Raw genomic sequence first — 15,509 nt, 5'->3', positions numbered from 1 at the left:
AGGCTGCTGGGTAACCCTTTCTAAAACCTGGAAAGACACAAAACAGGATAGCAAATAATCAAAAAACTTGAAGTTGAAAAGTTGCTAAGAAGGCCATTCTATAACATACTAAAAGTTAATTTAAAGGTGAATCAACCCTTTAACATTTAATACATATACTATAAGGCCTTTGTAAAACCACGGTTCAGACCTACAGGTTTTGTGCAATTTTGAATTCACAATGTAATTTTGTGTAACAGGAGGCAAATAAAAACACATAATAAATACCAAGGAAAATCAAGTAATAGAGGATTCAGATTAATCAAAAGCAAATCTGCTAATAGGACACTTACCCAAAAGGGTTATATTGATAGTAGCTTATTCCAATATTAAGAGGAATGTGTCACTATGTATATGTACACCATGCTATCACTAACCTTTTCATATAGAGGTGCCCCCTACCACCCAGCTCCTAGGTTATTTACTTGTGTTGATGCCTGACATGGCTTCAAGAAGGGTAGCTTTGTGAAGGACATTATGCTTGGGGTGGGTAAAACAGCAGCGTTTAAATAGGCATAGTATTCCTGTTAAAATGTGAAACTGAATTTACACTCCTAGGAACCCCTGACAAGCTTAGTTGTCAGTAGGATGCTGCTTTAGTTTACAGCATTGTAGGGTTAAAGTTGCAGGTCCAGACTGGCAATCTGTGGATGTTGACGAATGCCAGAGGGGGTAAGTAAGATGCCTTAGGCATCACTACTTAGTAGAGTGATGTAGAGGCAGTTTGGCCCTCTGTGTACTTGAAATACCAGGGCCTGTTTTGAACCCTAGTCCAGGTCTAGAACTGTGGATAGGTCTGACATAATATTTATTTATTATTTTACAACTGTACAGTTGCTTATATCAACCGATCAGTAATTAGTTTTGATCTGCCTACTACCAGTAAGAATATAAAAGCAAAGTTTTAAACCAGTTCCATTCCAAGGATCTTGGTCTGAGGTTGAGGTCAGCCCTGAGGTCCACAAGTCATATTATGCTTCTTAAAGCACTGCTAAAAGATTAGTGCCACTAAAATAAAGTTCAATGATGTGCTAACGGATTTGAATCGAAAGCAATGCTGGCAGATAAGCGGCCACACAGCAGCATATTTATATCAAGCAAAGCTTCGACTAGGTCTTTATCTGATTTGTATGCACAACAGTATGGTAAAGGGAGGTTTTGTTACAAAGAATTAAATTTTCAACAAAAATAATGCCTCCTCACCAGTTTTATATGGATTACCTAGGATAGAATACAGGTTTCTCTCTTGATAGTGCTCCATTTATAAGTGGCAGGGTAGGTAGTGAAGGTAGGAAAATGTATATTGTGTGCTACCCAATATTTTTGTATATTTCTACATATCATTTTTGAGTTAAAAAACCCAACCTAAACCCAACCTACCAGCACTCATTTTGGGGCTAATATCTTTTTGCCAAAACAAAAAATAATAATTGAATACACGTAGTTGGTCCTTACCTCTGACAGGAATGTCTGTGCAGATTTCTGAGCTCCTACATGCAGTAAATATTCATACACATATAAAGCTAACCTGAAAAAGAAACAGAAAGATAAAATAAAAATATTTCATCACTGTAAAAAAAAAAAAGATTTGTAGGTTTGAAGAATAGAATATAAATCCATTCCCTATGGTGCATCCAGCATACAGCTCAAGATTCAACTCATAACATTTCAACTCTTTTCAAGTATGTCCACTGGGAAGACATTAGAGATACCAACATTAATTACATTACATGTTTAAAGTAAGAGAGCAGACGTTCAAGGAGAAGAAGGATTTGACAGTCCAATAAATTATTCCAGGAATTCTAGTGCACAGTAGAAGAAAACTTCCTTTCTCTGGAACATAAGCTAGATAGAAGATTAATATTAAAGCTAAAATACAATTAGAAATGATCTACATAAGGAAGATTCCATATTCCCTGACAGACCTATATATCAGGTGCTGCATTCTCTGACCACTCTGCGACAGATTTCCTTGCCTTACAAATTTACAGATAGCCTTAAGAAAAGGACTAAAAAGTAGTTTACTCTTGAGTCTGCCAATTATTACAATTACAATGACAAACCATCTGGAAAAAAGGGTTAGTAATGTCAAAATTAAAATTAGTACCAAAGCCAAATTCTAAAAGCCAAACTGAGGCACACATGAAGGGATGTGGTGCCTCTTCAAAAAGATCACTCCCCTTTCAAGCCCTGAAGGGCAGAAATGCTGCATCCATTGGTAACAAACAAGGAGGGGTGATCTTTTTTTAAATACTTCAGCATCTGACCATCTAAAGATCTGTGCAACATGTAGTCTGTGCTAGTGGAGTGAAGGTGAAACTGAAGATCATGTTTTTTTATAAAAACTTTTTTTTAATAAAAGTAAATGGAAGATATGTTCCTTTTTCAAAAGTGGACTTGATGATTTTACATCCCCTTTAAGTGAACAAAGCTGTGTTTTCCAATAGACAACAAGCAACACCACTAATCTAGTCATGTCATGCCCATTTATGGCCAGCCATGCCACCATTTCACCCCTTTCCTTTTCTAATATGCCACTTTTTTCAGATTTGGAACATCACATGGATGAGGAATGGGTGGATTAGGGTCCTGGTTATAAAAAAAAACAAAACAGATCCCAAGCACTTAAAAAGAAGTACCGCGTGGGGGGTTAATTAGGAAACAGGAAATTACAAATTTACCAGCAATTACAAGACCAGCTCTAGCTGGTGATTTACCAGCTGGGTGGTCACCAGCCCGGTGGCAACCCTATCTTCTTCCAAGTTTACTGTACTGTGTCCCTAAGCTTACCCTAAGGCATCACTGGGAAATAGAAAGAAAATGTGACGCAGCAAGGATACAGTATACATCAGTAACAGTATACGTCCAGGCCAGTGCATTTATTAGTGAATTGGAGAACTGTGTGTGGGGGGGGGGGGGGGGGGGGGGGGTGCACCCCTAACTGAATTTCAGCTTCCTTTTTGTTTAACTGTTAGTAATTCTGTTTACACAGAACTTGAAAATAATACTGCATCTTAAAATAGCTTTCAAATTATGTTTTGTATGTATATATGGATAAATCTGCATATATTCAAACTATATGATCATTTTTTATTTTTGAATAGTTTAACATAAAGGGAATCTGAACCTAAACCCACTATTGCTTAGGCAGAAAATTTGGCAAAATCCAGATACCATAGATTTTAATAAAAAATGTAGTAAGAAAGTCCTAAATATATAGCAAGTACAAAAAAACCTTTAAAAAGATAGGGGCTTCCACACTCCATTATCATATCCTAAGAAGTCCAGAATCCAGATTTTCTAGTAATTTTTCTATAGGAATAAAATCCCTGTTTATATTACTGTAAGGGCTGCGGCACATGGGGAGACCCACGACATATCTCCCTTTTCAGGGGCGACTAATCTCCCCATCCCATCGATAAAAATGTAAAACATACATTTCCCGAAATTTCGGCAGGCGCGTATGCCATCCCACTGGCGACTTACATTTTCGCCGGTGGGATGGCATTTCGGGGGCGACTAATCTCCCCGTGTGCCACAGCCCTAAAGGATATATGTGAATAGGTGCAAATAAGGATACATTCATTTCATGATAGTATCCCATTTGTGCTAAGCTGTGTTTCATGTGCAAATAAAGTTATACTGCAAAAGCAAGAATGCACCCAGTTGCTTTCATTCTGTGTTATTATCAGCAGAATTTTGAAAACAGGTAAGGGAGAGCTTATTGTTTGGCAGACAATTTGGTGCATTATAGAGAAGTAGGTGGGAAGCCTCTTCAGCGCTCCTCTGGAACTGAAGGGGTTTATGAAAAAAGCAATACATCAGCAAAGTGTTTTCATCTCAATTAACCCAGTTTTGCAAGCATTAAGGGCTAATACAAGAAGGAAGAGCAGTTCATTTCTGTAATAGTCTCACTGGGAGACTGTCCATTAGATGCAGCTTACAGTACAGCGGAAATATATTACAATACAACCACTCACATCTCTTTTCCTTATAGGATTCGTAGCAGGATTTGGATACCAGATGCAATACCTGTAAACAGTCACCATGTACACTTGAATACAGAAAAAGAACCCCCACATAAGCCAACCTAGGCTATTTTTAATAATACATAAGAAGAAGAATTTTGCTATAATCCTATAATTTGCACATTTTTACCAAAAATGTATCCTTTATGAGGAGCCTACAATATTGCTAATAGCACCTAACCAACTAGTATATAAAATAAGCTCATTCACTACATAGTGTTGTAGTTTTGCTCCAATAGTGTTTGGTATGGACCTGAATAGTAAGACAACTTAAAATTTTTAGGGCAGAATGAGAACTTTTCCCCATGGGCATGGAAGCAAAGCCCATGCTCCATTGCTTCACATTTACAAATCTATTCAGAGGCAATATTCTCTAATTAAATATTCAAAGATGCTGTGCTAGTAGATGTCAGTGTTCAGTAGAATGACTGCTATAAGCCAAAATAAATATGTGCTCTGAAAAACATTCCTTTAAGTGACTGACTGGCTTTTTTGAGAACATTCAGGTATTCCAAGCTTTCACATATGAAAACCAGCCCTGCAACCCCTGGAGGAAATGCAGCCATGCCACCACAAAATGGCTTTCATATTACTTTCTACATCTGCCACCAGCATTGGGGTTGCCCATGTTACTGGTAGCTGTTTGGGGATTTTAAATGGAAAGAAACAGATTAATTTTAGGATAAATGTATTTGTCATACCTAAAATACCTATAAATTCATTTTTCATTTTCTGAAACTGATTGCTTTTTTTTATTGCCTAATGTTATTTAAAAAAAAAAAAAAAACATGAATGCATATTATTTTCCACTAACTGGCTTTTGCTACTAATAAGAAGCTTAGCAGGCTTTAGGTGGCAAGCTTTATATTTTTTGCAAAAACCTGTTCCCAGAAGAAAGAAGACCAGGGAAATTATGAAAAAGGAACACCAAAAAATTATTAAAGTGCTTTAAAATATAATGTACATTTGCAATGGTAAAAGTGGTGTGTTTGCTTCAGCAAATAACAGATAAGCTCTGTGGAATACAGTGGTGTTTTAAAGAGTATCTTTTATCTGCTATATAACATGTGCCATTTAAACCTATTTCAACTTGGATGGCTTCTCCCATTACTACACAGCAGCTTAATTATATAAGCTATAGTAGTCTTTCTAAAGCAAATATGATAATTAGAAACATTAACTATTGGATTGCACGCTGGCCATTAATGTATTATGGAATCAATATCCCTTATTGCCTATCTTAAGTAAGATGCTTAATGGTCAAGGAGCAAAATAATTGGTAAATTGCACACAAAATGAACATATTACCACTAACAGTAGAATATGTAGAAGTTGCTGGGCTATACAGCCAAGTCTTTTTTAGGACTCTAGAATCCTCATAGGGTTTTATGTAGGATTAGCTGTAGCTCTTTACATCTTGCAAGTGAAAATTCTCTTTGTTGGGGGTCACTGGTGTCAGTTGCCAGAGAACTATACATGCATGAAGCTAAACAGTTATTAATTTGGTTCTGTACTAACCACTGACTGGCTGCTAGATACCTGCTTTAATACCAAACGGAACAAAAAGCATAACAATCCAAAAAACAAAAAAATAATCAATGAAGAACAGTTGCAAATAGTCTCAGAATATCACTGTCTAGAAGAGTTAACTAAAAGTTGGAGTACCCCATTAAGAATTATACCTCTAGTTGGGTGAATAATGTGGAAGCAAAGCTGAAGCTTGGGCAGATAGGTACATGGGCTTAGCTAATAAACCCAGGTCCTGAGCATTCTGTATTTAACAGTTAGTAATGCACTGTATTGTCTAACAGCATATACATATTTAAACAATATTACATTCAAAAAATTACAAAATGATCTTTTGCCTGTCAGTCAGCACATTTTACTGACATGGTGCACATATAATAAAGTTTAGTAGAAAGACACTTGAACTAGAAAGCCTTAGCTAGAGTTACTTCATACAGTGACACCAGAATGTCCCTACGGGAAGTCATTCATCTTTTTGAGAGTTTATACAGGTTTTTGACACCTGGCCAATTAACTCCAACTTTGGCATTAAACAGAGGTTAATGAAGTATGTGAAAAGCTCACATTTAACTAATTAACTTTTTTATGCAAATTGTAGCAACTTTCCTGCTACCGGGGAAAAAAAACGATGCAGCTTCTCAATATCATTTGCAAAAAGCAGTACAAGTAACAACAAAATATCACAAATAATTGTTGCTATGACATAGTTAATATTTTAGTTACCATATTCACTACAGATAATGCCACCCACAATCAAAAACACATCTCTCCTTTTGTAAAATCATCAAAAGATTATATTGTTTGTCATTTACTTTCATTACAATAATGCTCACTCAGGTTCTAATCATTTCCAGACTATCTGGCAGTTAATACGGGCTGATGTTCTGTTCTCAAAAATCAACCCTTATCAGTGCTGCTATCTGCTATTACCCTCCTCCTAATACTCCCCTTTTTTCACCCCCTTTTATCAACATTAGCTCAGTGTTGAAATAGGATTGTGCTGAACTTGCTTTTTGTATGTTTTTTTGTACTAAAGGGGCAAGATTAAAAGTAAAATCACATGCTGCTTCAGATTCATAAGTAAGCAAACCACCGATAATACCTCTGTATAAACAAACCCCTTTCTTCCCTAAGCTAGAATCGTTCTTAGAATATGTGATAAAGAGCAGCTCATTATACACAGCATTTTCATTAGACCACTGATTTGTTTTAATTGCACTTATAATAAAAAAAAAAAAATTACTGTCAAATTCAGATTTTGCCCTTTATAGTGCAAGGAATAAAAAAAACAATAATCATTTTATAATTAAAACAAAAGGCAAAAAGTATGTTCAGCACAATCCCATTTTTTTAATTTATGTTGAAAAAACAGGTGTATTGGCCTTTAGATTAGCATTCCCCTGCCCCCATTCTGGTTTGGACTGGGATTGAAAATAGGCCCTGGCATTTCAAGTACACAGAGACCAAAACAGCCCCTCACCAGCCCAATAAATAGTAACAGTCTATGGAATCTTACAGCAGCCTCTGGCATTTGCCAAAATCCACAGAATGGCAGTCTGGGCCTGCTCCCATTAACAAAATGCTTGAGCTACATTTAACTCTTTAATTAATTTATTTGGTTGCTGGTTGATGTTTGGGTCTATTGGCTATCCCAGATACAGGGTTCTATTTTTGGGTGAGTAGGGACATGCCACAAAAAAAATTGAGCAAGCAGGGCTAAATGCAATCAGAGCTGTCCTACAACATGATGTGCCAATTTTCCCGTGAACTGGTCACTCTGATCACATAAATACTGGTCACATAAATATTTAAAGGGCTACCAAAGCCATATATGCAAGATGTACAAGTGGCAGCATAAGGAACATACATACACTGCCCGCCGTCTAGTTTATTTTGCACCGGTACCAAATGGATCAGACTCATCAAAAAGAATTGTATTTTAAAGCCCAAGCTGTTGACAAAAAGAATGTGGGCACTTTCATCACAAAGCTTTAAAAAACTGCAACTTAATCAACAGAATACTATAACTGATAGTTTAATGTAAGCCCTTAACTTCTTAGAGTAAATGGAAGTTCATGTAATCGTACGAATTCTCACACATCATTAGCGGTCAGGAGGTTAAATACTTATGTTTCTATGGATTTTACACTTCAATTAATATATTATAGAACTGGTGGTAAGGAAATTAGACTGAAAGCTACACAGGGGCAGCGACCAAATAAAATAGTTTTACATTCTATGTGAAAAGTAGTGTGTTAGTGCTATATAAATAAAACATAATCATAATATAAAAATATATATTATTGTTATCCTTTATAGTACTGACACATTTAGCCTTTTACAGAGATTTGCATCAGTCCCTTTAACAGCGGAGCTTACACTCTATCCAAGGTCTCTGTCACATTCACATGACACACACACAGAACGGTTTATCAGGAGTACAGGTATAGGATCCCTTATTCGGAAACCCATTATCCAGAAAGTTCCAAATTACGGAAAGGCCATGGCCCATAAACTCCTTTATAATCAAATAATTCAAATGTTTAAAAATGTCCTTTTTCCCTGTAATAATAAAACAGTACCTTGTACTTGATCCCAACTAAGATACAATTAATCCTTATTGGTGGCCAAACAAGCCTATTGGGTTTATAAAATATTTAAATGATATTTAGCAGACTTAAGTTATGGAGATCCGAATTACAGAAAGATCCCTTATCCGGAAAACCCCAGGTTCCGAGCATTTTGGATTACAGGTCCCATCGTATTTTGCACGACTATTTCGACGCTGTCGCGATTTTTTCGTATTGAGCGATTGTAAACGGCAGAAAAACCAATCCGATTTTTTCGCGCCGCGCTGAAAAAGTCGCGTAAAATATACAAAAAAGTTGCGACGGCGACCGATCATTACGAAAAAGTCGCAAAAATACCGAAAAAACGCATTCGGACACCTTCGGACTGTTCATGGATTAGTAAATCTCCCTCATAGTCTTACTAACTGAGCATGTTCACTTGGTCTGGGTGTCTGTGCAGGAGTGAGGCATTATGGGAACTTTCTTTACCCAGCTCAGCGTTTTTTCTTTCTGTTTGGCTTCTGATCTTCTGAACAGGTGAAATATGGGGAGACATAAGGGCACTATTGAGAAAACTGAAGGTATGTCTGCAACTTGAGATCAACTCTTTACTAGCCTTTCCTTCTCCTTTAAAGACCGTATTTGTCAAGTTTTTGTGAAAAAATATATACCTGAATGAAAAAGTTTACTGACAGCAAATACTGTCACACCACATTTCTGCAAGTACCTGTATGTAAAAATATATATGAATGTTAAGGCTATTATTTTGAACAAAATGATTTATTTTATTAAAAATGTGGATGAACCAATCCATTATTTTTACTGAATCCTCCGTAAAAAATTTGGGCGAATAAATGAACAAATTGTTTCAATTGTAAAACTTGCCGCTTTCAGTTGTCTAGAGCATTAAAAGTTCAGGTGAATAATCCTGCTAGGACTTGGTTGATTCCCAAATCTAATTCTGGATTCACTGAATTCCCAAAATAAAGATCAGCATTTTTAGTGATTTAGTGATTTTAGTATTTCGTACCTGTCGTACTTTGATAAATGTGCCCCTTAGTGGTGTTGCTTGTGTCACATTGCAACAAATTTATGAATAAAAATGTTGTTTCCTCTTGTATGGTAATTGAACACCTTCAAAAAGTATAGACATATGATGATAATAAGCACACATCGCACAGTAAATGTATTTCAGCAGTTAAATATGCCTACCAATATGTGTCTGCCCTTTATTTAAAAAAACATTTCCTAAGAAATAGCCCTTAAAACAATTACACAAGAAACAGACAGCCTTGGTTTTCCTGCTAGAAGTTCCATTTGCGAAGGTCAATAAGACTAGGTGAAGTGACCTCCTTTATCCTTTCATTAGAAATAAAGAGTCCAGAGTAATCTTTATCTGGCAGGGATTGTGTAGGAAGGCCTGTGTTGTTAGATAAATTGGCCCGGTTTTTTTCCCGCTTAGCTGCTTTCCTTGATATTTGACCCTGATGTCAGGTAAGATTCCCTTTTGGTAAGAACACTTCACAAATACAATTTAACCCCTGCCACTGGCTATATTTGTTTACAATTCCATGCAGTGGTCACAGCAATCCATATTGTTCCTTCTCTTAACCCAGAGAACACATCTTTCATGTGATTTATACTGTTTACTCCTGCTGTTGACTTTGGCTGGTTACACATACAGTTGAATTGCTACTTATAAAAAGAAAATATCCAGTCCAGCTCACTTTGCCTTAATCCCATTACTGGCTGATCTTAATAGTCATAAAACATCTTCTTCTTCCAGTATATCACTGTTATGCCTGACAAATCTCTGGCAGTAATTATTTAACGTAAAAAACTTGGTATTAATTTGTTTACTAAGTAAAGCCACAAAAGGTTTTACTGTAGTTCCCATAGTTTGGTAGGATACTGTGGCATAGATCTAGTATTCCATAGACACTAGCATACATAATTATTATTAGCCTTATGTAGAGAAATTGTAGAAAATAACTATCGAAACAAATATAGTAAATTACATTTAGGACTGCCATCTTGGTTTTGCTTGCCAAACACTATTGGAGACATATAAGCAATTTAATATGACCTGACCACTGAATTGTGTAAATTAAAATATGTAGTTCTCAAAGCAAAGTAACTTTTGTGCATGTGTGAGTGTATAAACATGTATTTGCCAGACATTTATTAGAGCTATAAATTGGTCATACAGCAATAATAATACTGATTATTCTTTTTACCAAGATTTATCACTTTAAGGCAAGATTTAAACAACTCCAAATATAATATTTCCGGGCTTGCATTTGAAAAAAAAAAAACATTCAAATCATTGTCAATTATTAAACAAAACAAAAAAGTGCAATAAAAAAAATCTAAAATAACTCTGTTATTGCCAAGTTTTTACTTTATTCCAGCTACAATATGCACACAGTTAGGAAGGAAACATGCTGGCGTGGAACAGTTTTTGTAAGCGACACTCCAGGAAATGAGCTTCAGAACTGGCCAGCAATTCAACAACAGTGAAATCCCTGCTTCTGTTTCTGGCATGTGTGTCATTCTCGCTATACAAGGAAACTGTGGATAATAATCAAAAGACTGTGCTCCAATTTGCAAAGCTATAAAGGACTGGATCCCTGTATTATAGTGGGTTCCAACTTCATTCCTTTAGGAATCCTAGCATTTCTGGCTGTATGGATATTTCTATTCAAGCACATGGTCAGTCAGTGTAACCAAAATAAGTATTAGATAACTTTTGTTTGAATGAGGGGAATGCTGAATACCTCTTATCTTGAGAAAGCTTGAGATAATCACAAGTAGAAAACTAGTTTACACTAGAACTATATGCTACAGTCCTATTCGGGTTCAATTTTTCAAACCGAAACCTGAAGCAGACCCACAATCCACAATTTTACCCACTTGGACCCGCAACCTGACTTCTCATCTGCCTTAACCACAACTGGCAAAAACTGGGAAAATTTTTTTTCAAGGGGTAAAACTTGTTATGTATGAGACCTATGACCCACACAAAAGACAGGCACACCCATCTGCAAGACTAACCCGAGGCAACCCAGATCCTGTACTTACAGTCTATTCTATGATAGGCAGTTAGGACAGGGCTTGTCAAGTCCACCAACGCTAGCTCTGTACCTTGCACCAGATTATTTATATCTAGAATGAGGTGCAGAGAGCAGAACTGCTCCTGCAAAATGAATAGAAAAGAGTTTTGAAGAGTGGTCTGTATCCTAAGAATCGATTTTTCTCTGATTACACAGGAAATTCAGCACCAGAATTTTTTTTTAGAGTGTGCATTTTGGGCTTTACTGCAATTGTAAATCTTATGTAGCAATCTACACTAGAGTTGCAATTCCAATATACAAATTGGCAACCTTAGAGAACTCTGGGGCCCACAGAAGATTTAATATGCTTTTGCAATGATTTATTTCTCCTGTATGCTAATTACAGTGAAGTCCTAATGTTTGTAAGCAATCCAACTGTATGTAAAGTATGTAAAACTAAAACAAATGACATAAATATTTCATACACACATTTACTTTTATGGTCATTTTCAGATTTAAATGAAATAAGGCTTACTTTATAAAGTCAATTGAAAATGACTTCCACAATAATGTAACATTAATCTTCTACCTTCTAGAGTTTCACCTGGGTATGCTTTTGCTGAGAACACTTGATAAAGATACATAATGGATAAAATTTACTTTGGGTATTTTAGGTTATGCAACCATTGTTAAATCATAGTATTGATTCTTTGAGCAATGTATCCTCCAGACTTGCACAGTTAGCAAAGGTAGAGGAACAGAACAATAAATTCATATTAAGAGGTAACACAAGACAAATATTAATACGTGTGAAAACTATATTAAGAAGGGCATTTCCCCCTCCTGTCAACCTCTCCCTCTCCTATATTTTCAAACCTTAAAAAACATACTTTTAACTGAAATACATCGTTTTTGTATGTAAATGGATATTCACATTGCTTCCTATTTTGTTTACTATTCTATCTCCTTGTGTATTCTAAAAATCAATATCATATATAATTAAAAAAAAAAAAGATTTAGTATTTATTACAAATTGATTGTCTTATAAGGTTGGGCTAATAAATGAATATCTACCTCTAACAGCTGCACTCTCAGTAGAGTGATTTTGGCAGTATGGCAGAATTGCCTGTCTGGATTTCAGAATTCTGAAACCTGGACAAAATTCTGCTGCATGTCCCACGACACGTGGGAGATGCAGCTCCCTGGAGATGTTGCTGAATTGTCTCAGAATTGGCTATGGGCATTTTCTGCAAAAAAAGTCTACTGTTACCCCCCAACATTTTTCATGGCATAGGTACCATTTTTTTTTTTTATTTTAAAGTTTTATTTTTATTGTTTTTTAACACAAAAATAGGGAAGGAAGGGGGGGGGAAGGGAAGGGGAGCAACGGGGGTACATAGCTTTACCACAGTGCTGTTACATATTTAGTACAGGTATCTTTATACAGAGGTTTGGCTTACAGAAGGTGAACAGTACAATATTGTATGATATAACACTGTTACAATGAATGTCACAGTAAGTATATTACACCGAGTTAACGTAGCTATGCCTGCTAAATGTGTGAGATGGTTGGGTGAGACCTTCATGTCTCATTGGGTATGCCAGGATTTAACTCCAGCCATGGTGACCAGATTCTCTCGAATTTCAAGGGGCACCCTCGGGTTTCATAGGTGAGTCTAATAGAAGGTAGGGCTGCATTAATGAGGGTTTGCCATGTTTTCGTAGAAGGTGCCTTGGTGCCCATCCAATTCAGTATTATTACTTTCCTGGCATAGTATAGGATGGTTCGATATAGGGATGGCATAGGTACCATTTAAAGCCTTTTTCCTTTCAAATCTGTGTGACAGTCCAGAAGAAGAAATACATGACATACAGAAGTTCAACCTACTGCCCAAAACCTGTTCTTTAACTACAACACCTCAATAAGTTTGCATTAGTGCATTGAACATTGAAGCAATAGTTGATGTGAGGACCTACAGATGCGTTTGGAGTAAAATGAGGATATGGCTAAGAGTAACTGGGTGTAGTCATGGTAGATGACTAGATTAGTGAAAAAAGCAAAAGAAAAACAACATTAAATTTGCCAATTATTTTTCACAGGTGTATTATTAATTTAATTCTGAAAAGGAAGTTCAATGAGAAACTGATATGCACAAAAATTGACAATATGCTGGGCATACAAGTGTTAAACAGAAGTTTACAGGATTTTATTTAAATCTACTTTCAATCTCTAAAAAAACAGAGCCATACAGATGCAGAAATGGCTAAAAATATAATGGCACTTCCGTTTGTATTTTTCTGTGAGGATTAGAAAATCAAGAGCCATATTTACACCCTATGCATTCAATTCGTGGAAGGCAAATTGCCATCTAAAGCTGTCTCCTGTGGCTCAGAGCTATATTTAATGTTGCTTGTGTTGGTGGAAATATTCTGTGCAGCCAAAGAGATCACAAAGGAACAGTAGCCGGGAATATCTGATTGTGGACTTTACCCATTCACTGCTGGGCAATACAACCTTTTCTATATAAAGGAGCAACTACAAATCAGCAATATCCTTTTGTGGCAGTTATACAATCAAGCAGTATTACAAAATGTTGCCATGTAGCTAGGGGCATGATGATTGTGTGGCATTGCATTTAAAATATTGTGTAACTTCACCGTTTAGAAATGAAAAACAAAGTAAAATACTGTATGCATATTTAGATACTACCTCCAGTAATAAAAAAAAAACTCATTCCATTACCTCATGCAGCTTCTGGTCTTATCCTAATTGTCCCCTAAGTACTTCTGTGCTTGCACCTATTCTCTAGTGTGTTGCTTCCCATAGTGTTCTACTGCCCATAAGGTTTATCACACAGATTACTATTTAAAAATATTTTTTTTAAATATGTAAATAGTAAAAGAAGTAAACAGTAAAAGAAGCAAGATAGGACACTTGGTATCAGAGGGAGGTCAATTGGTTGGCGAGATTCAGAAAAAGGAAAGATTCTGAAATTATATTTTTTGTATATTTACACAACTGAAGAACCAGTTAATGAAGGTTTCCTTTTTAATAGACCCAACTGTAATGATATAACAATTGATGGATGGGTGATTTAGGAAGAAATGCATATGAAGTTAAACAAAGGTCCAGGACTGGTGTTCATCCCTAGGTACCAAAAGTGCTTAGCTCTGTGATTGCCAAATCTATGAATTCAATTTTCCTGAAATATTTGAGGTTTTCCATGGAGCCAATAGATCAATGAATTGTGAATGTTGTTTCTTTATTAAAGAAAAAGGATCCCGTTGTCAGCCTAAAAATTATAGGCCTGTTAGTTTGATATTAGAGGTAGGAATTATTTGGAGGGGGTAATAAGGGATAAGATAATTGAATACATCACAAATCACAACACTATAAGTTTGTATTTATGTGTAACAGACCTTGCCAGACAAATATAATTGCCTTTTATGGGGCGGTGAGCCGAAGCCCAGACATTGGGGTGGCAGTGAATGTCACCTACTTAGATTTTGCTAAAGCACTTGATATAGTAACACAAATGTTACCCATTAAATAAAGGAATACTGGCCTGGAACATATTATTTGTACTTTAGATAACTGGCTGAAGGCTAGATTACCAATAGTGGCAGAAAATGCAACATTTTTAATTGGACCAGTGTTGTTAGTGGAGTACCGCAGGGGTCTCTCTTTAGCCCTTTGCTTTTTGATTTGTTTATTAATGACCTTGAGGTTGGCATTGTAAGTACGGTCTCTTTTTTTGCTGATGATCAGAAATAGTTTAAAACGATAAGTCCCATGCATAATGCTGTCAGAGAGAATTGACAAATATGGTTTAATGTTGGTAAGTGCCCACTCTTACACACTTAATGGTAGTGTGTTGGGGGCCGCAGTTGAGAATGATTTGGGGATTTTTTGTGGGTAGCAACTTGTGTAACCCTAGGCTGAATCACTTAGAGGCCACTAAAGCAAATAAAGACTTGTTTTGCAAAAACTCAAGGGAGGAAAACATATTTTTGCCTCTTTATAGGTCTCTGGTAAAGTATGATGTGGAGTTTTGAAAGCCAGTCCTTAAGAAGGATATTAATGATAGTGCAGAAAAACATGTAACTAGACTGGCAAGAGGAATGCAAGTATTAAGCTATGAGGCAAGACTATCAAGGCTGGAGGTTAATTTTTCTGGAGGAAAGGAATTTGTGAGGGGGCCTGATTGCTCTTTACAAGTACATTAGAGAGCATTATAGAAAGATCGTGGGGTGTGTTTTCCCTATAGAAAACAACCAGAGGCCACCTATTT

General features: G+C 36.2%; 1 protein-coding gene across 2 annotated transcripts in view; it reads right to left on the bottom strand.

Annotated features, from left to right (window-relative positions):
• The window catches only part of ssbp4 (single stranded DNA binding protein 4), a 234,939-nt gene that overhangs the window by 187,434 nt on the left and 31,996 nt on the right, over positions 1-15,509 (bottom strand). For both annotated transcript variants that reach the window (XM_012953833.3, XM_002940660.4), the window contains exon 2: positions 1,495-1,567. In XM_012953833.3, the coding sequence (XP_012809287.1) occupies positions 1,495-1,567 (73 nt within the window). The remainder of the gene's footprint in view (positions 1-1,494; positions 1,568-15,509) is intronic.

Source organism: Xenopus tropicalis, chromosome 1, assembly GCF_000004195.4.
Source record: "Xenopus tropicalis strain Nigerian chromosome 1, UCB_Xtro_10.0, whole genome shotgun sequence".
NCBI lineage: Eukaryota > Metazoa > Chordata > Amphibia > Anura > Pipidae > Xenopus > Xenopus tropicalis.
This window is presented reverse-complemented; position numbering and strand designations above follow the sequence as displayed.